At 44.0% G+C, this 24424-nt stretch overlaps 2 protein-coding genes and 1 long non-coding RNA gene across 3 annotated transcripts; all 3 read left to right on the top strand.

Annotated features, from left to right (window-relative positions):
- The first annotated feature begins 9417 nt into the window (after window positions 1-9417).
- LOC146188376 (uncharacterized) lies at window positions 9418-9928 on the top strand. The gene is made up of 2 exons (XR_014707194.1): window positions 9418-9703; window positions 9784-9928. It is a non-coding gene; the product is annotated as an uncharacterized LOC146188376 (long non-coding RNA).
- Window positions 9929-11786: 1858 nt separating this feature from the next.
- LOC146188375 (uncharacterized) lies at window positions 11787-15292 on the top strand. Its single transcript, XM_084605034.1, has 7 exons — window positions 11787-11792; window positions 12611-12839; window positions 14081-14188; window positions 14375-14464; window positions 14654-14743; window positions 14933-15022; window positions 15210-15292. Exons 1-7 carry the CDS (start codon window positions 11787-11789, stop codon window positions 15290-15292), a joined length of 696 nt encoding a protein of 231 aa, XP_084461160.1.
- A 2637-nt stretch (window positions 15293-17929) lies between these two features.
- Window positions 17930-24081, top strand: LOC146188374 (BEN domain-containing protein 5-like). Its single transcript, XM_084603098.1, has 3 exons — window positions 17930-17983; window positions 22279-22501; window positions 23969-24081. The coding sequence occupies exons 1-3, from the start codon at window positions 17966-17968 to the stop codon at window positions 24079-24081; spliced, it is 354 nt and encodes a 117-aa protein (XP_084459224.1). The 5' UTR covers window positions 17930-17965.
- Window positions 24082-24424: the final 343 nt, after the last annotated feature.

The following is a 24424-nucleotide window of genomic DNA, read 5'->3' as shown; positions in this document are numbered from 1 at the left end:
AATCAACACTGGATCTCCTGACATGTACATTGGCACTAATTGGAGTCCTTTTACATTTCTTGTGACCAAGACCCACCCTTCAAGAGAATTTGAGCAATTTGCAAGTGAACTTGGTTCCAAACACTGCCATGTGAAGCATCTGTTACCTCATTCACACCAAAACACAAGCAAACGAAACCCATCGCATCCAGGTAAAAAACGGCACCAAGCATCTACAACTGTGTAACAAGATGCAACACTTGTCTGCACACCAGCCAAAAGTTTATCCATATGAAGTCCTCTTTGGCAGGCAGATGCAAAATTGTTGCTGGCAGCAGTTAACATGGGCATGCGTGAGGACAGCACAGAGCACTAAGAGGCAGCTGAAAATTCTACATCCAAAGAATTCAATGAAATGTGCCAAGCTTGACATAGTCTCAAGCAGCGTCAAAGGAATGGGAATATTAACTTGTGCAAATTAGGACAAATACTATACTGAGTACATAATACATAATAAACGGTTATACACAGTTAAATGAGGATACTGCTTTTGTTTTCAGTTGTAAAACACAAGTAATATTTTAAAATTGCAAGCATATCCCGAAGTAACCAGACTAGAACATCATATAGGATGAAAATACACCCCAAAACAACTCTTTGCAGTAGTGGAGAGGAAGCTATGGAGCTTGAATCCACAGTTTCTCTTGCACAATGAAATATATACATTACAAAAAAAAAATCAATACATCGTCAGTATCTTTCATGGAAGCTACATTATAACACCTAACACAATCAGCAACTTTCAATAATGAAAATAGAGGTATAAATGACTTTCTCTATTTCACTGCTTTAAGACACATCTAGTTACAGGAAAGTTTCATTGATGAGACCACCAATGCTGCACCAATGACAGACAACATTGAGAGAAAGGTGGTTCTGTTGTGTGGCAAAAATTGGTGGTTATCGATGCCATGGCCATCGACAGGATTTTGTCCTGGGGTGTGCGAACCCATTGAATCATAGCGGGGGGGGGGGGGGGGTTATATTTGAAATGAGAAAGAGGGGATGAGGGGGTGGCAAGTTCTCCTTTCACGTCCCCTTGCCGATGCCCATGATGAATGCTTTGCACCCTGTGGGCCTTCTCTTAATTGCCAAGCAAGCTTGTCACTGAATATAGTAATGGCACAATTTTCAACATGTTTACAATATTTAACATACCAAAGTAACATCATTTGAAAGTTAATCTACATCAAGCCCTATTGCCTTCACAACACAGGAAAAGAACAGCCAGCATAAAATTGAGTTCTCAGAAATGCTATGAATTCTGCAACACAAAAACTGCTAACACTGACCTAGATCGGGGCTGCTATGCAATTCATTCCTGCCACCAGTTTTTTGTAAGGCCTTCATGATGACGATGAACTACAGTTAAACCCACTTATAACGATACCACTTTGAACAGTATATCAGATATCACAATGAACAATCATGGCACTATCATCTTTACCATGTATTCTATGGTAAAGTAAACCGTTAATAGCAGTGTTCGCATGGTTGATTATCGGTTATGACCATTAAATCTGGTCACTAGGTGCAAACCCTAGCAGGAAAAAAAGGACTCACAAATACTATTGTGACCACTTTGGCCAAACCACACCAGGAAGCACTAAGAATAATCAAATCGGTGCCGGGACTTCATTTGTGCTCGAATCTTTCACTCGGCTACTTGCAGAAATTGGATACCTAGCCGAGAGATGTCAACAAGATCACCATGAGGTAATCAAAGCTGACTGATTACTGATTTCTGCCTGGAAATAAGTGAAAAGTGTGAGCCACACTTTCAGAAGATTGTCATATCTTCTCTATATTTTTGGCTTAACCCAGTTGTAACAATTATCGGTTATAAGAGTGGTGCTTTCATGGCATTTCAGTATATTTATAAGTGAGCTTGACTGTATACGTTTTACCTCAGGCAGTGCACTTCATAAATGTGCAATCCAACCAATGGATTTACAATGTGCACACCTGGAAAACTAAACTGACCTTTAACTTTTACATCATTAGTGATGTCATAATCCATGGGCTAAAGCACAAAGGTAAAAACACAAAGTAGCAATGTAGCTAGGAAATTGACAGCTTGAGAACATTGCACAAGGCTACCTAGCAAATAAACTTTTGTACAGGCATTTGAATATAATTTGCAAGTAAAAATAGATTATTATAAGTTCCCAATCAGCAGAAAGTAAAAGTTCTAGGCTAACGAGAAGTATGAACTTATTTCATGACCCAACAGCAGTGAGTAATAAGCACTCGTTTGGAGCTTGTACAAGGGAGCCGACTTTAAAATTTTTCTGCTAGAGGTTTGCTCCAAATCGTATCACGTACATTAGCTGTTCAAAGGCCTGCCATGATGGATCTGTAGTTACGGTGCTTGACTGCTGAACACGAGGATCGGGTTCAACCCCACCCATGCCAGATAGCTGCTTGTCAATGGAGGCAAAAAGAAAGGTGCCCTGTGCTGTGCAATGTCAGTGCATATTAAAGAACTCCAGATGGTTGAAATTTCTTAAGCCCTCCACTATTGCATCTCTCATAGCCTGAATCGCTTTGGGAAATTGAACTCAAGAAACCAAACAACTAACTTTTAAAGAATTTTTGTAGCAGATCCAAACTTTTCAGCTTGCTTCTCCACTATGCGCAGTGAACATAATTAGTCAATTTTATAGTTGTTGGGCACATCAGAAACATAGCTAATGCCAGCACTTTGAAGAAAAACACACTGGTCTGAAATATCATCACATGAATACAAACACAGATTCCTTCCTGGTGGAGGGCAGTAACACTTGTGGATGTATGTTATTCCTTTGAAAGTGCTATGAGTTGTTACTAGCTCCTGGCAAACTAATACAATCTTCCTGGTATCAAGTAATATAGAGCAAATGTCATTTACTAAGCAGTAAACACCATCTTTCATTTTGACACAAGAAGAAAACGTTTTCACGGCTCGAGTATAGGAGGTAGTGGTAACTGTTACGTTATTAAACTGAAGACGAGAATAGTGCACAATGCTTGGAATAGTGCCATACTTTTGCATGAAAAGGCCTTCTACTGTGCTGCCCACCTGCACAGACAGCAGTGGGGCTCCGAGGACACGGACTTTGGAGTTGACACAAGAGCGTGTGTTCATGATCTTGTTCAATTTGTTTTTCAAAAAGGTTGACAAGCTTACATACTTGCTCGCTGTCTCTAACCATGCCCTCATCACCACATCGTTCAGAAATCTGGAGTGGAACTCCCTGGGCTGCTTTTACGAGCTTCAGAAGCTGTCCATTGCCATTCTCAAAGGGAAATGTGGATGTTCCCCATAGTGGGCCTTGCATTTCCACACTTTTAGCAAGGTGAAGAAGTTGGTGCACATTATATGTTGCAGCAGTGGCTCCATATAATGTGTACACCCTGCTAACAAATGATGACAACATGCTGTCGGCTTCCTGCAAGTTGGCATCGGTGACAGATGTCTGCAGGAGGAGAAACACTCCCTGACACAGTGTACTAAAGTGGCTCAGATAGGTCGGTGGTAACACATCTTTCAGACAAGGTACCGAATAATAAAGAAGCCAATAGAGCCACTCAGTGCCTTTCCAATGAGCCCGGTCAGAGATAGGCCGTGGGAGTCGAGAGAAGGCAATTGGGGGTTTCATTTTAGTGATGACACTATCCAAATCTCTGATGAAGCGTCCAATGTAATATGCTTCCCCGACTGCTGAGAGCCACAGTTCAAGCAATTGTTTGACAACGCCTTCAAGGACACAATGCATGTAGTCAGGAGGCATACACCACACAAGATTGAATCCTTCAAGCTTCATGAGTGGTGATGGCCCCTTCACTCCATTGATTGGTTCTCTTCGTAGGTATGCTTCATGCATGTCCTCCAGCATGCCACTGTGCGTCCTTGGTGCTGGTGCATTTCTTCCTGGGATATAGCGAAGCACCCCTGTAAAAAGAAAACTAGTATTAGAGTATTAGCCACATGGTCCGCATGTTCTCGCAATGAAACTTACATGGGCCAGGTTTTTACGGTGATACAAATTGAAAACCCAGTTAATTTCAACATTTTTCTCGGTCCCAGCGAATTAATATCTTACTGTAATTCAAGTTTGTCATGTTATTTCTGAAGTAAGTTTTGTTACTAAACATTGATTTTGCTACACAAAACTGCAGGCATCACCAAGTAACTACATGCGAGGAAAAAATTTGGTTTTCCGATTTATTACACATTATTTACTGAATATATTATCATAAACATGAAATATACTTTGCAATAAGTGCTAAACTTACCTACCTGTGCTGGAAAGCAATCGTTTCTAACGTGCAAATGCTTGGCAGCAGGCCTTTGTTAATGAAGGTACCAGGTAATGCAATGACAATAAATGTTAAGTAAGTGCTTGGGTTTGATTTCTTGCTTCTACCAGGTACTGTACTTTTTAAACTCCTTCATGAATGGGGCTATGCTATAGATAACCTTGAAAAAGGGGTTTGAAGCAGTTGACACCACACCAGAATTAGTGGTGCTTTCAGCTGTATCAACAAAATAGCTTGAAGGTGGCATAAGAACTGTGAACATACTGAGCATATGGATTACAAAATTAACAATTAAGAGGCCCTTTAAAGTGCTTGGGTTTGATTTTTTGCTTCTACCAGGTACTGTACTTTTTAAACTCCTTCATGAATGGGGCTATGCTATAGATAACCTTGAAAAGGGGGTTTGAAGCAGTTGACACCACACCAGAATTAGTGGTGCTTTCAGCTGTATCAACAAAATAGCTTGAAGGTGGCATAAGAACTGTGAACATACTGAGCATATGGATTACAAAATTAACAATTAAGAGGACCTTTTAAGTGCTGCCCCTGTTCCAGACTCAATGTTTCATTACATCGTCTCTGCTGAAACCATCCAATTGAAATAATTACTTGGCCACACGATAAAAAAAAAACAGCCACAAGAGGTCGATCAGGTGAGTGTGAAAAATCTCAGCACAGTTAACTTCAACACTGGAAACATTATACAGGTGGCATACAGTGAAGCTGTAATCTTTCCCGTGGCATATGTCACAATAATATTTTAATATAAAGTAAAATGTTGTTATCGTTGCACAAAGAATTGATGCCTTGCAGCTCTTCCCTTCTCAGATCCGATATGGTAGACCCTTGCCACATTTTTGCATGTAAAACATTTTGTCTGAAGCACTACCTATGTTCTTATTACTACAATTTGTTGGTATTCATCATCACACCTTCCACAGGTCTGGCTATCTGTTAGCAATATTTCAGCAATATACAGATGTGACAGCACCTAGAAACATACCACCATTTTACAGCTTTATTCACTGCACATATTTGACATGTCAAATTATTATATACATATGTATGATTACTTAGCTTCGTCTCATGATAGTTTTTCCATCAACCTTACCTATGTCTATAACCAACGGCAGATATAAGTACACACAGCCCAGCTTTTCTGTTTCTCTTATGCTAAAACAAATCGCTATATCTTTCAACAAACATTTTTGTTCAATTCAGGTTTAGGTAAAAACAGAAAGGTCGGTGCGTAATGTAATTAGAAAGGCACCATGACAGTGAAAAGTTGTGCACCATCTACGTACTTACCATCTACAATGGTTCCTTCTTCAAGACACCCGGTGCATCCAAAATATCCATTAAACTGTTTGATGTTCAGTAATGCAGCCCTTGCAGGCGAGTCAACACAACAGCAAGTCGCATACACCTTTGATGTCATAGTCTGTCCAGCATAGTGCCAAGTAATGCCCCCAAGCTTGTTGAAGGCCTCAACAAAAGCTTTCATGAACAGCAAGGCTGGTGGATGGAATTTGGCAAACCACAAGGCCGCAATGACCACATTTTGGAATCGAACATTAAATGGAAGCTCATTAATGAGCAGTTGCACAGGCCACACGCTGGACTTGTTCGACTTGAACACTGGTGATCCATCAGTATTCAAAGTCACAGTCAAGTCGCACCACTTCATCTTCAACTGCGACCTAATGCTTGTATAAAGGCGGCCATTTGTGATGTCGCTGTAAACCCCATAAGACGGTGATGACAGTTTTTGCAGGTTGCTGTACAACTGTTCTACATGTTGCATAATTTTATCATGAAGTTGGCGCCTGATGTCAAAGATAAGGAAGAAGCTGCCTTTTCTAGTGAGCTGTTGATGGCTATATGAACTATGGCATGAAGTACACCTAAAAACCTGTTGGTCATCATTGCCATTCCTTATGCCAAGGTGTACTCGACAGGTGGCACAAAAAAGTGCATATCCAGCGACTTCAGGTTGTTGTGCCACAGTTTTCTAAACATATATTTGCTCTGTGGTAACACATCAGTGCCACAGAGTGTGTTCAATAGGACCAGCAGCCCCTCCACTTGCGACCATGACAGGCCCGCATGTACAACATAGGCCAGAATCAGCAGCAATGCTTGGGCCTTGGTTAAATCCTGATTTGGTAAAGTTTCTTCTGAGCACTTCTCCATATAATCTTTGAGCTCAGAGTTTTCCAGGTCTTCACTGTTGGTTCTTTCATCGCGATGTTGCGAACTGCCGCTGTCGTCCGTGTCATCATCGCAGTCCACGTAGTAGTCATCATTGTCTTCTCGCGGCGATGCGTTCCCGACTGTCGGCGACGGGGGCAGGAGAGCAGGGGCAGGATCAGGACACGCACTGGAGGCGTTGGCACGCATATCGCATCCATTTTCCGGGAGGTCAGCGGGTGCGTCGTCAGCGTGCTGCTGCTTCTGTAGGTTTCGTTGGTAATGGGCAGTCTGTTTAGGGATCCGGCAAGGCTCCCCCGGCTCCAGATAGCGGCGATACCTCTTCTTCGGTGGCATGCTGGTACGCAAACTTCTCGGCGTACAGAAACAGGAGGTACAGAGCCACAAGATGCTTCCAGCCAACCTGCAGACTAATTAACCTGTACTGCACACCTAGTGTACGGCACACCTAGGAAAAAAGTTTTATCCGGATTCATAAAAATGCACACTCGCTAAAAAGCTCTTCCGGGGAAGTTCCGTGCGCACTGGTGAAGCACCGATGGGATAAAAGGCTGGACACCCTTGCTGGGCGGATGAACAAGGCTGAGCTAGTTGAACCAAGGAGGAGGAGGAGTTGTGGCTCCTTTGTATCGGGTGAGCGCAGGTGCGCGCCCTCGGAAAGTAGAAATAAGAAAGAGAGGTGAGAAAACGGAAAGGAATGCTCGAGTTGATGGTTGGGAGTGGCGGGTAGGGGCTCTTGGCACCGAATGAGTGCCCACCACTTGCGAAATCGGGCTTTCGTCGCGTGAATGTTACGGCGCGTCTGTTCAAAGCCCAGTGCACTCGGTCTTTGAACGGAACACGTACAACACGTGCAGTGGCGTACGTCATATCGCGCGACGAAGCCGGCTTCATATATGATCCTTTCATCCCTCTGATCCTTTCATCCCTCTCCTCCATTTTCTCATCTCTTTCTTATTCTTTCTATTTCATTGAGCACGTTTTTGCCTTTATTATATGCACCAGTCAGATAACCTAGCTCCATTCGGTTATAGCTCGGTGAGCCCATTTCTCCCCCGTTTTCGCTAACATTGCATCCATTAATCGACCTTGGGAGCACAGCGACCATGCTTTGCTTTCAGTGGTGTTGCGATCGATGACAGGTGAAAATCCCAACTGGTGAAACTTTAAGGGATAAGTACAAGTTCGTTCTAATTATTGTAGCTTAAAAAAAAAACTGCGCTCCCCAGATCAGGAGAGTGGTGGAAGAAGGGACAAGAGCCGCGTGCCGTTGAGAGCTCGGGCTCTGGAGTGGCGCTCAGTAATGAAATAATACTTCTAGTTGTTCATAGAACTGCTAACCTTTTTTCTTTCATTTAGTGACCGTTCTAATTTCATTTCTACATATGCCTTTATGCCCTGAGGCAATAAACGAAGGTATTAAATAAAAAAAAAGTTGGTCCAGGTCCCGTTTCCGAGCAGCGGTCTACAGCATGGTGACCCCCGAACGTGATACTTGCGGCCCTTGTTTAAACGATCGAAAAGAGCTACAAGAGCTACAGCTATAGACTAAAAATAGACTTTTTCACCTTCATTTTTTATCAAAAGGTTCGTTAAATCGGAACAGGTAGCGAAATTAGTTTCGTTATTTCGAGTTACTCAAAGCATTGGGCCATATGAGCGCCTGAAGGAATAGGGATATCTTCGTTAAATCTGGTTTCGTTATATCCAGTTTTGACATATGGATGAACAGCTCTACGCAGAACACGAATTGCAGCATTCAGCTCGGTGCCAACGCCTCGGCCCCCCTCTCAGCTAGAGTGCTGTTTGGAGACAAGATCTGAACTGAAGAATTTTATTATTTCATCACCGACCGCCACTTTAAAGCGGGTCCCTATAGCGCTCACGGCCATGCGGCTCCTCTATCTTTCTGCTACCGCTCTCCTCATCAAAGAGCGCTGCTACAATATCAACCGTTTGGATCAATTCTCGGAGCCGAATACAGCTAAAGCCAGTTGGTAAAATAACTAACTCAACTCTTCCGTGATATATATATATATATATATATATATATATATATATATATATATATATATATATCACAGCGTCCTTTGCGGAATTGAAAACGAAACCGAAACTAGTCACCGTAATTTAGTTGAACCGGCTATTCTACGGCGTATTACACTTCAAGGCAGCAACGAGAGAAATCGGAGCGTGTAATTTACATGAGTTACAAGAGCTGTAAAGTCTCCCACACTGCAGCTAGGCATCCATGGGATGCTCGCGGGATGCTGGGATGCTCGCAGAAGTGCGGTGCACATTTCTCACTTGTACTCTACGATTTCTCAGAGTTGCGCCGCTTAACCTCCAAGGGGCAGATCCATTCTGGATCTGCGGAGCGCCCAACCCAAATTTGAAATAGAAGACCGTACGGGACAAGATATAGATCATCTCGCGATAAAAAAAAACTGTTTTGATTACCATAAGGCATAAGGAGCGTTGATCGAGAAAACAGCTCAAATGCTCATTAGGAAATCTCATAGTACAGGCTTGCCGCCGGAGGAAGTAGATATAGCTTCGTCGATGTTGCTGCGACAGCCGAACTGCCACGTGAAAGTACAGCCGGGAGCCGTCCTCCGCCCCAAGCGACGGAGGTATACGGAGGGCCGGAGCGCCTTCATCCGCTGGTTCAAACTCTTTCTCTCTGAACTTATTAGTGTAGGTCTTAGAATACACTGGCAATACAGTGCAGGCTTCTTCGCCGCATACATTTTGCACTACAATGTAGAGAGCCGTCGTAATATATATATGGTACATGGAGCGTTGGGACGAGGATGTCTTAATTACAGCGCCCTCTACGGAAAATCCAACTGCGTTGTTGGCTTCGCCTTGCCTTGTGTAGTGAGCATCGAACGTGAGCCATCGTGATCGTGAGCTCGTGAGCCGCTCGCTTGTTTTTGTGTGCATCGCCTCCTTTAAAGTGTTAAAATGTTCGCGTTAATTCGCTATGAGAATGAGACGGAGAAACACATTGTGCCACATAGCGCAATAACTAACTTTGCTCCGAAGGATGTGGAAGACTTTAAACGGCACCAAACGTATGAAGCGTTTTGGGAGGGAGATGATGCTACCCGCGCTGGCTATTACAATGCCAGCATCCTGCACTTGACAGGTGAGCATTTATGACGTTGATAGTAATCTTTCGCATGGCTACCCAACTTACATTTTCGCGTTTATATGCGAACATTTCAGAAACAAGAGAGGAGATGGAGGGCTGGCTGAAGAGCCGTTGCAAGCGGCCCCGCAAACGTGGCGACGAAGTTCCATCGAAAAAGGTCAGCTGCAAATCATCCTAGTCACTATGCAGTGTTTACACTTATAAAATCACGTTGTTTGACCTTGCAATGACTTCTGTGCCCGCAAGTACAGCTTTTTACTGTCGTCCACAGATCTATACGGAACTCGTGTTCTCGGTAGAAAAAAAAAATGTAGCTCTGCTTTGCGAGCTTTTCGCGTATTGTTACGAGCAGATAGAGCTTGCATGTCTCGCATACCTTCACGCATTTCAAGTGAATGGGATATATAGCCGCCCCGAAGTCAATTTTTTGCACACTCGCATCTCGTGAGCATTGTGCTACCTGGAGTGTGTGCATTACATATATTTCACAAGCAGCGCTAGATTAAGGTGTCGGCTAAAGAGGCGGCAAGTCAGGTGTAGCATCCAGTGCTGCATGTTAGGGCCTAATCTCTGAGGACAGTGGAAGGGGGCCTATATATTCTAACCTGCTTTACATATGGTACCACAAATAATGGAATCATGAGCAACAAGTATGGAGAGAGAAAATCAGGACGAGGAGCCCCTCCCGTCTAATCTGACTTGACTTAGTTTTTGCGGAGACCTTGTCGATCTGCAAGTGCAGCTATTGTGAGGTGATCTGCACTTGCTTAGGAATTGGAGAAAAGTTTGTTATTGCTCCCTGTGAATGCCCCCATCCTCCGGACATAAGCAACATTGAAAAAGTGTCACAGGAACAATAGATGAGATAATGAGGAAATATTTATTCACCATCACCTTTGCCGTAAATCTCAAGTAGTTCCAGGACACTTTCTTCCGCTTCGGGAGAGGAAAGTAGGCCATATCAGAGTTCCGGGCTAGTCCCTTACTTATTATTTGTTATGTCCTCATCTCAGCGTTGGTGGTTGGGTTGTGTTCTGTGTGTTGCCAAACTAATGCATCATTCTCGCACTAATCATAATGATCATGCTTTTTTTTGTACTTGAAATGAGACGGGGTATATTGCTTAAGTATGATATGGAAAAAGGGGGGGGGGTTCATGCGCTGTAACCCAGAGCCCCCATTTTTCTTGTTTGCCTTGTTTGCAAGTGTATATGCATGCAGTTTCCTCCTTAGTGTTGCGTGCAGTTTATTAGCTTTGCGTAGTGAGTACATCAGCTCTAAAGCCTCGAGAAAAGCTCTTTTAAACTGCGCCAAACATCCACGCTCACTAGTAACGCTTGTTGCTAGTTTGTTCGGCGTGATGCAGTGCAGAAATATGTATGTGTCAATATGGTCTCTTGGTTCGGCTTGGAACAATAGGTCGATGCACCTACTTTTGAGTGAGTGATTGAGTAGTCAAGTGTGAATGAGTGGACGAGAGTGTGAGTTGATGTAAGAGCGAGTGAGTGGGTGTGAATGAGTGGTTATGAGTGCGAGTGAGTCGTTTTGTAAGTAGACATAAGTGTGAGTGCTGCAGTGGTTGTGAGTGTAAATGGCAACTTGTGAGCGAATGTGAGCCATTGGGGGTTGTTCTGAGTGCATATGAGTGAATGATAGGGAACATGCTGTTGGATAGCCACAGTGAGCAAAGAGAAGGCAACACTGAAGATATCATGTTTAGTATCATTTATGGTGTTTAAATTTTCAAAGTGATTCAGAATATACTCGACATCATAGTGGTGGCCTCCAGGTGATTTCGACACGCTGAGGTTCTTTAGCGAGTGCTGGCATGACTCAGTACACATGCCGCTATAATAACGTGCTGCCACAGACAGGCTGGAGGTGATAGCAGCCTGACTGAGAGACATTGGGTTGACCGAGCTTATTTTATTAGGTTGGTATAAGTATCTACCTGATCTGGTCTGAATGCTCATTTAAATGTTAGTATTGTGTTGTTATGCTACTATGTGAATATATGGCATCATAGGTTGGCGCACGCATATCCACTCTCTAATTTTCGAACTGACATTTTTGAGGAATGGTTGTGAGTGACTAGATGTCAGTGTAAGTGGGCGTAAACGTTGGCATGTGAGTGGTTAAGAGTGTGAGTGTATGTGAGCCCGAGTTCCCGAGTTGTGAATGTTAGCACCAGTGATTGTCAGTGGCCATCAGCGTGGGTGGTCGTGATGAGCATGGGTGAGCCACCGCTCATGGTGCTGACCTATGGGGATACACTTTTGTAATCCAGTTGCACCGACTGTCAAGCCCTTATGAGTATTCATGCAATGCAAAACAAGTGAGTGGTGCATGCTGTGAATAACTGTGATGGGCAGATAGTATCATTGCAATAAAAAGCTTTGTCCAAAGCTCGGCTGCCAGCGTAATTGCCTTCAGGATCCTTGTGCCAAATCGAATGGCTTCTTTGTGGAGTGCAGTGTATTCTAGCAAACCGTGATTGCGACAGGGTACTTTCAGAGCTGCATATTTTGCGACTATCAGCGCACTTGTATACAGGAGTTGGGCGTGCATATAAGCCTGCCTTTGGTTTAAGTGTGTGGTTGCATTGTGCTAGCGTTGTTTATGCTGAAAGTAATCAAAAGCGCAACGCCGTACATCTACTGCAGAAAGTTTTCTTTGGGAATCGCCAAGTGGAGGATAAAACTTTGCAAGATAAAGAGTTGCCTTCATCCAAGTCTACTTTTCTTTACATCTGAGAACATTAAATTGTTCTCCAGTGGTTCCTAATTGGCTCCCCTAGGAGAATGTCAGATTATGCAATATGGGATTATAATATGCTCGACACATAGTGGTATCCTGTTCATATTCAAGGTGATGTTTGTGATATGGCTGGTTGTGTTTCAGGGAAAGGTGGGCAGGCACACAGTAGGTCTTGCACAAAGAGCTGTTGAAGAGGAGCTGCTCTTTTCAACAGTGAGCCCGGCCACTCAGATGGCAACGAGAATAACAGAACTTGAAAATAAAGTCAAGTTTCTAGAACAGAAACTTCGCCAGCAGCGAGCCGAGACGGAAGAGCTGACTCGCCTTAATAGGCAATTGCAAGAGGCTCTTTGCACCAAGATTTTCAGGGCTGGTATGTAGAACAGTGTTTTTAAAATTCTGAATGTTGCCATTTGGTATGAGGCATTGTTTTACCGAGGGAATTCTGATTTTTTTTGCAGGGATTGTCAGGCGTTAAAAAAACGGAATCTTCGTGGGTTATCAATTTTAAAAAGCAAAATATTTTTCTTCACACTGTGGACTTTGCAGACAGTGCGGGAAACGATGGCCAGAAATAGTATTTTAAAGTAATGAGAGCAACCCTGAAGATGTCTAAACACTGCAATTCAGTTGTATGTTTTCTTGTTAATGATGCCTAAGGTATTACTGTATATGGATTGCCATTTGGTATCCGACTAAGGCTGGTAAATAATTTTTAAATGTATTTTCCCTCATCTCTCTGTTGGTTACACTAGGTGAGCAAACGGATGACATCAAAGGTTCCTGTAGGTTGAGCGAAATATGAACAAAATTCTAATATAACACTGCTACATCGCTTTTGTTTCCGACTCTGAAGGCATTGTAGAGAATCCTATATTATGCCACCTATACAGATCTTTGACATTATAGCTGTTGCTCAGCTGTTGAAACCAGAACAGTTAGGAAGAGAAATTTTGTTCTAAATTACACAACTGTCAGGCCATATATTCTCCATGTAATAGTTTCCTACTCCTATACCACGAGGAAAATGCACAACCAGAAATTTTATTCTGCTCAGAGGAATGACTCATCATTCTTAGAGGCACCTTGCACTGGCTATCTTACTGTGCAGGAGCAAGTGGCATGGGCATGATAAAGGGCTGTGGGGCACAGTCTTTTTTTTTTGCTCTTCTGTGTCCTTGTGCCTTTCAATTGTGGCTTGAGAGAATATCTTTGGCATTAAGACTGGCTCTTGAAAAAGGCAGTACCTATACGAGAAGAGATACATGGCAAAAGAAGTGACATCTGTCACATGTACTGTGTTTCACTTCTGAAATGTTTCCTGTTAATGAAGCTGGATTAAAAATTTCGTGGTGAAGTGGGTGATATAATACTGACTTTTTGTGCGTTTTTCTAGAATTAGTAAATATGGCTTAATGATCCTTTTTTTTAGAATAAGTAAGCATGGAATAAATTGTGTATGTTACGTAAATAATTTGGCTAAAGAGGAAGTAAATTTGGCACATCAAATATCTGATTTACTGTGCCAGTGGCCTAAGCAGTGTTTTTTTGCACATTCTGTTGTTCTGTCACACTGGAAGCTGTAACCCCGCTTGGGTGTATTTCTTCAAATAGCAGAGCTGGTGCCTACTGCTGACGGTCCCTTTGCAATTGAAGATGTCCTGAGTCACACTACCACCACTACTGACCACATGCCGATTTTGCTGGCATCTTCATGTCAAGGTGAGCTCACTTGGCTATTGTACGACACTCCCATGTGCACCACATGTACTGCATGAAGTTGTATTGACAAAGGAGCCATAGAAACTAAAATGTGTAGGCACGAGGGTATAGCAGGTATTGTGGCTGGCACCAGATTTTGCTTTCTGTGGCTACCGAGCACTTCTCTTACTACTTTTGTTCCCACAGCCACCGCAACTGCTGCCGCAGCAAGCACTGTGCCGCTCCCAACAGTGTCGCTGTCAGAGCCGGTGATGGCCTTGGCCTCTTTATGTGCAGGTGAGCCTTCCTGAATGATATTTACCGATACTTGTGTGTGACACGTGCACTGCATGAAGTTGTATTGACAAAGGAGCCATAGAAACTGTAAAATGTGTAGGCACGAGGGTATCGCAGGTATTGTGGCTGGCACCAGATTTTGCTTTCTGTGGCTACCGAGCGCTACTCTTACTACTTTTGTTCCCACAGCCACCGCAACTGCTGCCGCAGCAAGCACTGTGCCGCTCCCAACAGTGTCGCTGTCAGAGCCGGTGATGGCCTTGGCCTCTTCATGTGCAGGTGAGCCTTCCTGAATGATATTTACCAATACTTGTGTGTGACATGTGCACTGCATGAAGTTGTATTGACAAAGGAGCCTAAGAAATTGTAAAATGTGTAGGCACGAAGGTATCTCAGGTATTGTGGCTGGCACCAGATTTTGCTTTCTGTGGCTACCGAGCGCTACTCTTACTACTTTTGTTCCCACAGCCACCGCAACTGCTGCCGCAGCAAGCACTGTGCCGCTCCCAACAGTGTCGCTGTCAGAGCCGGTGATGGCCCTGGCCTGTTCATCTGCAGGTGAGCCTTCCTGAATGATTTGCCAACACTTGTGTGCCGACACTTGTACCGCATGAAGTTGTATTGACAAAGGAGCCGTAGAAACTACAGTGTGTGAGCACGAGTATATTGCAGGTATTGCGGCTGTCATCATATGTTGCATTCTGTTGCAACTGAAAGTGTTCGCTTATTACTTTTGTTCATCCAGCTGCCCCAAGTGCTGCTGTGCCAAGCTGTGTGCTGGTGGAGACAGCATTGTCAGAAGAGCCAGCAGTGACCCTGGGCTCTTAATCTTTAGGTGAGCCTATTTGGCTGATGTGTGTCAAGTCTTAAGAAGCCATAGAAGCTGTATAACGTGTTGGCACAAGTATATATTTATAAGCTACTTGATTGGTCCCTTTGCAAAATGTTTATTTTTTTGCATGGCTAGCTAAGCTCCAGTCTTTCATATAGGCATTCAACTCCCACTTTTTTCTTCATCTTATAAAAATACTTGGTTCTCTTATCCTTTTCTAGCCCGGCCTGTAGAAAGGACTGTGCCCAGGAAGCCGGTTGCCCGTGTGCCTAGAGGTGTGTTCCTATTTCCTTTGTATGAATGCAGTCATAGTTTGTTAGCGTGAAAGGTGTGAAGCACCCAATTTGTATATACATTAGAAGGAACAAATTTGGTTCCTTTTGGTTATTGCCGTAAGTGATGCTGATGCTGAAACATTTAGCGCTTGAATTTGGATCTTTCATGTAACATTAAGCCTGGCATCATCCAGAATAGGCTGAAATAGACAGAATGTGAGACTTATTTGTGACTTGTGTAGTTTCATGTCAATGCTGCACATGTAGTCGAGAAAAATTCTTTAATGGCTAACTTTGTTAGGTAGGTGGGGTAGTGTATCACAGTGCTTAACTTACAGGTAGCAAGCAGGTGGTGCTTTCCAGTCTGCAGAGGCATGTAAGATAATGGAGCAGTACCTGAAATTGCATAGTGTGCTCATCCAACATTACCCCCATTGCATCTTCATGCTTCCCCACTTTCCTTTGATTAGTTGTGAGCACTGACTGACTGTAACTCATGCTCAGCAGCCAGGTAGCTATGCCTTGTATGCCACCAATATGTATCTTTTTGTTTAAAACAAAATTTTAGAAACTGAATTTGGTGTATTTCAATCGTAGTTTATTGGTTTAAACTGAAGTGTCAGCCCATAGTTGTTACCATGGTCATTGCAAGTGATCTCAACTGGACAAGTTCTAAGGTCTGAACCTGTGCACCAGTGTCAATTTGTGTTGACGAGGGGGTGAAAAATTGCTACAGGTATGTCGAACCAGCAAGAAATAAGCAAACGTTTAGTGTTCTGTACTGACGAATAACTTTTAATGCTTAAGTGAAAAGGAAGCTGGTTGAGCAGGAGGAAGTTACGGTAAGTGCGCTGAGACTAACGGGATGACTTACATGGATTACAATTAATATTAGCTTTATACGGTATGAAGGAGCACTGAACAAGGGTAAATGGGGTACGCCCCAGTTCGCAGGTCGAGCCAACGTTTCGACAAGTGGACTTGTCTTCGTCTGGGCAAAGCGATCATCACTGGCAGGGGTTTAAATACGCTTTTGCTTCCGAAGAAGAAAAGCTGGGGAGCTGGGGAGGGAAGGGTCGGTGAGAATAAAGTAGGTGTGAAGGAGGGGGGAGGTGGGGAGGACGGGTGAGAAGAAAGCAGGTCATTAAGTGAAAAAAAAAAATTTTTCTTCCGTATGTATTTCTCAGCCAGGAACCAGGGAGCCTGTGGCCTGTAAAAGAAGTAAAAGCGGCAGTACCAGGAAAAACTGCAATACCGGATAGATGATTAGTCACCACTTAAACAGGTTTGGTGCAGAGACACCTAACAAAGGGACAGGTTTTGCAAAGGGCCCTGATAAAGAATATATCTAAGGGGGACAATTCTTACAACTTTCTGCAAAGGTGGTGTGGAAGGGGGGGGGGGGGTGCACAAAGACAGAATAATAACTCCACAGTGAACCACTACTGACATGAAAAAAAAAGTTCCAGGACAGACGCAGGTAAGAAGTGATAAGGAGGAAATGTGTTTGGAGAAACGTGCAGGTTATGCTATTGCGGAGGGGAATAGAATGTAGATGTGTTGTGAATAAACGGTACAATTAATGCTATGTGGTATTTTTTTCTCGAATAGGAACCAGTGGGAATAAATATCTCTAAAGGAACGTTAGTATCCCTTAAGTATATCACCTCTGCATCATAATTATTTGAGAAAACAATACAATGTTAATTGTAGTTTATACACAACACATGCACACTCTATTTCCCTCTGCAATAGCATAAGCTGCACATGGTTCTCCAAATACATTCCCTCCTTATCACTTCTTACTTGAGTTTGTGCTCGAACGTTTTTTTTTTTTGCATGTCAGTAGTGGTTCACTATGCGGTTATTATTCTGTCTTTTTGTGCTTCTCAGCCCCCACACAGACATCTTTGCAGAAAGTTTTAAGAATTGTCCCCCTTAGATGTATTCCTTATCAGGGCTCTTTACAAAGCTTGTCCCTTTGTAAGGTGCATCTGCGCCATATCTGCTTAAGTGGTGACTAATTATCTACCCGGTATAGTAGTTTTTCCTGGTACTGCCGCTTTTACTTCTTTTACAGGCCACAAGATGCCTGGTTCCAGGCCGAGAAATACATATGGAAGAAATGTTTTTTTTTTTCACTTCATGACCTGCTTTCTTCTCACCCGTCCTCCCCTCCAAACTCCTTCACCTACGTTCTTCTCATCCATTTTCCCCTCCCCAGCTTTTCTTCTTCGGAAGCAAAAGCAAAGGCAGGTCTGATAATGACAGTCATGCATGGGGCATGCATATCTTTTCATTGCAGTAAAAATATGTATAAACCATGGAATGAAACAACCCTCCTTTTTCGCGGCTCTCCCAGAACCTCCCGAGGTTGACAGTTCATTTGGAAGAATGGGGGAAAACGGTCAGGTCAGTGTGCGCAACTTGCGCTGCTTACCATATATTTCTGTGCTTAAGTTAACTCCCAGTTTAAAATGGCCCCCAATTCTCGACCCTTGGCGGCAAAAAGAAACAAACTTCAAACAACACGGCAAAACTCTCTGCATGAATACATTGCCTGAGGAGCATGGTGCTCACGGGTAAGAGGGAAGCTCCTCACCTGTTTATCTCACCGTGTAATTTTAAGTTTATTTTAATTGTGCATTTAAGTAGTGTCCGTTGTTTGGGTGGGATACTTTCGAGCATTTAATTATTCCATGTCAACATGCCATTTGAGGTACAAAGCCAATACAGGAAGAGCTCGTTAATCCGAAACGCAATCATTTCAATTTTTGGATAACTCGAACTACACTACTCGGTCCGTCCAAGCTCCATAGAGATCTGTGTACAAAGCAGCCCATTAATTTGGATGCGAGTCGGTCCCGCTATGGATATTTTAAACAACGCGCCGCTACGTCTGGGCGGCTTGGCCCATAGCACGTGTTAAAAAAAAATATATATATATATATAAAACACCTCCACAAAAGAGCGGAACAGTTATAGGTTGCGCGCAGACGTCCAAAACGGGCATGAAACAATGGAAGAGTGGGTGAAGCCTAAATGATGCCATAACTGGCATGACAGCTGGCAGCGCTGCAGGGTAGGGGCGGCGGCCGCTGCGGCAGATGCCCACTCTTTCTTCCGCGCAACCTCCGAAGCTCTCAGCTAAATACTCATTATATGAGCCTTGTTAATTCGGAAACATGGATAACTGCTGTCGGCACTTGAAGTCAAGAGTTTGACGGAAGCCCGTCTGGTCGGGATGGGACATGACGGAAAATAAACGACACCGACCAAAAGAAGAAAGATGGAATGACGTTTCGGCTCCCACACGGGAGCCTTGTTCACAATGAGGCGAAGCGGGAAACCGTTGCCTTAAATACGGCGCATCACATAACCCAGACATCTTGCGTACACAGGGGGCAGATTACCATCCGCCTGTAAGTTCCGCCTTGTCTGGATTATAGGACGACAGGTTGCGCACAAACACTTTCGGGGGATCCGGGGACCGGTCCTTGTGGCAAAGCATCAGCCTTTGCAGTTTGTTTTCGTGCGAGCACTCATCCTGGTGCGACCGAAGGCGAGCCTGGAAGTTCGCGTGTAGTTGGATACTAGCAAACTCCTCAGGGCAGTTGTATTGTAATCGCCGTCTAGCGAAAAAGGCATCGTTTTCAAGCTTTCTAATGTAGTCCTTGCACTCAAGAATCCTTGCCTGGAGTAGTAACCGCTCAGCCTTCGAAACTGTGCTTAGACCGAACACTGTGGAAACTGGACGGTGTAACCGAAGAGAGCAGGGAATCAAACCTTTTGCTTTGCAGGTGAGGTTGAACTTGAGGTGTCCCCGGAACGCAGCCATCCGGGTCGTCAGTGAGACATAGCGCCGTGTTTCTGTGATGATGGGCTGGCCGTACGCCTGGCGAAGGTATTTGAAGTCAAGAGTTTGACGGAAGCCCGTCTGGTCGGGATGGGACATGACGGAAAATAAACGACACCGGCCAAAAGAAGAAAGATGGAATGACGTTTCGGCTCCCACACGGGAGCCTTGTTCACAATGAGGCGAAGCGGGAAACCGTTGCCTTAAATACGGCGCATCACAGAACCCAGACATCTTGCGTACACAGGGGGCAGATTACCATGATTACGGTTTATCGTATTTGCTGTAGTCTGAATGATCAGCGACTCAAGATAGAGCCGTGATGCTCTGTTCCTTTCTTTCGCTATCACACGTGCCTGTGCCCAGTCAATGTTGTGTTTGGCAGATACCGAATGTTCGGCCAGCGCGTTCGAAGCCACCCGCTGTTTCCTCACGTCGTTTTGACGATCGCGCAATCTTCTTTCAAAATCCCCTGACTCGCCAATGTAGACAGCTGCGCAGTCGGCACATGGGATTGCGTATACGACGCCTGGGAACTTTTCCTTTCTCAGTGGGTCCTTCACTTGCACCAATTCTCCCCTGAGCTTGTGAGCTGGCACATGCGCAGTCTGCACGTCGTAGCGACGCAGTGTACGGGCCAGCGTTTCACTAACGCCTGGGACATACGGAATCGATGCCCGCTTTCGGGTGCCTGGGGTCCGATGCAGCGCAGGGCGTGCAAGCTGTCGTTCCACAGAGTCAATAAAATGTCCAGGGTAGCCGCAAGCAGACAAATCATGGCGTATGCGCACGGTGTCAGCACACCTATCTTCTCTTTTTGTCGGCACGGTCCCAGCCAATTCCCATGAAAGACATGTTTTTGGACAGGTGCTACAGGTTACGCTGAAAAGTTTTTTTTTTTTTTTGTGAGGGTCATCCGTCCTTCCGCCCATCAGTCGTCAGCGGAAGCGCTATCATGAAGCCGGCTTTTCAGCACCGTTTGCTTCAAAAGGCGTTTGCTGCTATGGCGCGTTTTAATTGAGTGCCAGTATAAACGGCGCCCACCCTAATCGCTAACAGCATGATAAAGTGAACATACTGAAAATGAGGCTTGCACAACCGCACAAGCACTGGCACTCTGCCCAGTTCGCTTCAACCCCCCCCCCCCATCCCCCTAGAGCTAACGTCAAAAGGTGAACACACCATGATGTTATCGCTGCCCAGAATCTTGGTGCACTGTGAAGAAATGCGTTGTGGACCAAGGCGGCACGAAACAGAAGGACGCGCTGATACCATATTTTTTTTTAATTTCTGGGCAAAAATCGGAGTGGGCAGGTTCATTTTGCGAGTTGGTTCTTTACGTAACGCAAATTGTCCTTGTCAGTTTTCCCAAGGCCATTCGATAATTGGAACCTCAGATGAATCTAACTTTTTCTAGGTCCCGTGAAGTTCGAATTAACGAGCTTTTACTGTACTGACAAAAGTCATTGCTTCTGTGCCCACAGTGGAATGTAGCTGCTGATGAAAATGAAGTAGGCAAGAACAGGTGGCTTGACTGTTTATGGAGAGTAGTGGATGTTTTTAGCCAGTAAAATAGCCAGTGGTGGCTCCCCTTTTTGACATGTAGAACTAAGTGCAGTTTTGCCAATCATTGAGAGGTAATTAGCATGTTTCAACAAATACACATGGTGACCATATTATTTATAAGACCACTTTCCCATGTGGCCATACGTTGTAGTAAGTAAGAGACGCCTCCGAATTGCAAACTGCTGCCTTGCATGCAGTCACAATGTGCTGATCTCGACACCAGGAATGCATTGTCAAGTGGCATCAACATGCAGTGGGTGATGTGTAACTTGGAGGAACCCCTTTTACTTTTGCTCACAATTGTATATTAGCCAGAGTGGCTTTTGCTTGAACATCAGCTAGAGATCCCTGAAAGTAGCAGTTCGAAGCCATTTGGCTAGCCACAGAATTTAAGGCTGCAAGCCACTCCCAATGACTGGCGTGTTTATAAAGAAAGTAATGCACAGAAACAGCCCACCAGATATTTGAAGTATGATTGTAAAAGAGTATTAGGGATTGTGTGAGTGCAATTTGAGGTATATTTATTACAATAGTTCATTATTTTTTTCTCCTAGTCCTTAATATTTCTTTCATAAAGTCACATGGCTGATAGTTCTGTGCCCTGGGTTTGTGACCTTCCCTGCGACCTTGACTGTTGAAGGGCTGAAAAACAACTTGTAGTCTTTGTTGCATTAGTAAGATGTGTTGTCGGCCTAGTTGGTGCAGTACTTCAGACATCTTATAGTAGCGCGAACAAAAACACACACAAGACAGTGTACAGGACGAGTGCTAACTGCCAACTGTTTATTGGAAGGAAAGAGCAATGTTTGCTGAGAAATACATACGGAAGAAATTTTTTTTTTCACTTCATGACCTGCTTTCTTCTCGAGTGCGATTGGGGCTATGAACACCTGAGTGGCCGAGGGTTTAATTATACGTTCCTCTTTCCTTCCAATAAACAGTTGGAAGTTAGCGCTCGTCTTGTACCCTGTCTTGTGTGTGTTTTTGTTCGCGCTACTATAAGATGTCTGAAGTTTGTTGAATTATTTTGAGCAAATGTGCAGTACAGCAGGATGCATTGTCGGGTAAGTTGGATGACTCCGATGGGAAGGTAGTGCGCAAAACAGAGTCACAATTAAGAGAAAGATTGCACACATCCTGATCCTGTCCTGTCCTCTCTCATGATTGTATTTTTTCACACTGTCTTCCCCTTAACTATGCAACAATTCTGTCTCATTTGTTCTAATGTTAGACTGTGGGTTCTGCCTTTCTTTTTCATTTCTGATATCATTGAATATATGTGCAGGTCCACCTGGGACATAATGTCTTTGTGAACGCGGACACATGGGTGGCCCTGATGGCGCAAACCAGTGATTCTGCATTCTGCAAGCGCCTCGCTGTCGCTTTATGGGGCAATGAGGTGCTAGCCAAACGCAGTGTATTCGGCAAGCAAAGCATTAGGGATGTTGCCAAGGGGAAAACGACAGTTTTTCCTGCACTTTCTCCTACGAAAGTGGTGGGAATGTCATGTAAGTGGAAGCAGCGATCTGTTATAATTGCAGATATTTATATTAGCCTGTTTTTTGTTATGTTGCTGTTACTAACATTTTAGAGAAGCACAGAACTTATAACATGCTAGTAGTAGTATTAGTAAGACGAACAGTTGGACCCTGCTCTTTTCTTCCATCAGCATGAGCGAGAAGAATGCCCTCCTATCAATGTTCAATGAAATGAAAATATGAGCCTACCCTGCAATCAGTTTTTCGTTCCAAGCTCGATATGGCTTTGTGCATGTGGGCATGTTATCCGAATGGGCAATGAGATTCTTGCCCAGTGTGGAGAGCGAGACAGGCTTCATAGCTGATAGATGCACCAATATCACTGACTCAGCCTTTTTACCAGCTTTGGGAATTGATAACTACTGTGCGCTGGCTATGAGCATAGGCATAGGTTTTATGCAATGGACCAAGGGCTGCGAATGGCATGTCAGGCTGCACCAACACTTGTGCCAGCCTTGCGTGCTTGATCTCAGGTGCGTGGTCCCCGCCTGCCCACCACTATGATAATCATAGTTGTGAACTCCAAATCTGCCAGCCTGGCAGTGCCACTTCCACGAATGTGCTGTGATGCACACTATGTCACATTGTCTGCCCTAACACTCCAGCCTACGATACTGTTTTTCCTCCAGCTCATTTCGAGTGCACAATGAAATTTCATTGCATTGCAGTGTAGTGAAATCTATTCTGTTTTACTAGTAATCTTACTAAAGCTAAATACTGTTTTTACTTGATTCTAAGCAACTCCTATTTTTCACGACTGTGATGCCCCCCTCCACTTTATCGCGCTGATTGGAGATGGGCGCGAGGAATAGAATTCACATTTTGTGCAACAAATTCAGCAAACACCTTCGGCAAACACGATTACAATTAGCTCAAAGTTCCAGCTCTGGTAGCCCTCTTCAAACTCTTTCCAACTTTTGTTATTGCTGCCAAACAACTGACACCAAACAAAGCAGTGTGGGCCTCTAAGCCTGCGAAACCTCAAGCTCCACTGAATGCCCGCCGATTCCAGGTTCACTTTGCAACATGCCATTAGAGTTGCTGGGATCGCTCTTGGCAGGCTTTTGGTATTGTACGCCGCTGAGCAGCATAGTGTTCGAACAGCGCAGTACAAAAAGTTGGACATCGAGCCGTGGATGCCATGCCCCTCGGGACTCAGATGGCTCTGGCTCGACGACTGCGTGAGCAAGCATGCTAGCAACCTTGCCAATGCTCTCTTCCTCTCAAAAAGAGGGGTTCGCATTCAAACTTTCATGACCAAAATTTCTTCGTGAAATTAGGGGGAGTGCTTAGAATGGGGAGAGTATATAGTGTACTTCTAAGGATATGACGTTCTGAAATTTGGAACTCTTAGTTACCTCAAGCATTTCTTTACATTGGTTGTATCAAGGTTGAACTCTGTCTAATTACATGTATAATCTATTTTTTCGTGTTTAGCGGCCTTCTCCTACTACCTGAGAGAGAAAGGGTGCCCGGCTGCAGACCTCGCCAAAAGGCACAAGCAGCTGGTGCGATACCTTGCACAGAAATGTGCAGACCTGCGACGCTGAGGTAAGGTTTGTACTAAAGCAGAAATACAATTTAGCCAGCTGGTGCACGCATGTCCTTGTGTGTGTGATATATGTGTGTGTATATATATATATATATATATATATATATATATATATATATATATATATATATATATATATATATACACACCACATGCACCAAGTAAATTAAGTCATTTCGGGCTTCAAAGCTAGGGGTCATATTTCTGGATTTATGTACGAGTACAACTTATTGCAGCTAGCTATGTAGCCACAACAGCTTCTGTAGGGATACTAAATTTCAATCATTATTGTGAATTTTATGCTGGTATGCAGGTACAAAGACCCAAGGAGCCTCAAGATG

Source organism: Amblyomma maculatum, chromosome 5 (assembly GCF_055883805.1).
Source record: "Amblyomma maculatum isolate TAMU_Amacu chromosome 5, ASM5588380v1, whole genome shotgun sequence".
NCBI lineage: Eukaryota > Metazoa > Arthropoda > Arachnida > Ixodida > Ixodidae > Amblyomma > Amblyomma maculatum.
Note: the sequence above shows the minus strand (reverse complement) of the source record. Positions and strands in the feature narration are given on the sequence as shown.

Excerpts from the sequence above, each read along its gene's own strand:
- LOC146188375 (XM_084605034.1), top strand. Across the intron at positions 12,840-14,080 it reads CACCAAGATTTTCAGGGCTG|CAGAGCTGGTGCCTACTGCT; the intron begins GTATGTAGAACA and ends TTCTTCAAATAG. Across the intron at positions 14,189-14,374 it reads GCTGGCATCTTCATGTCAAG|CCACCGCAACTGCTGCCGCA; the intron begins GTGAGCTCACTT and ends TTGTTCCCACAG.
- LOC146188374 (XM_084603098.1), top strand. Across the intron at positions 22,502-23,968 it reads GAAAGTGGTGGGAATGTCAT|CGGCCTTCTCCTACTACCTG; the intron begins GTAAGTGGAAGC and ends TTTCGTGTTTAG.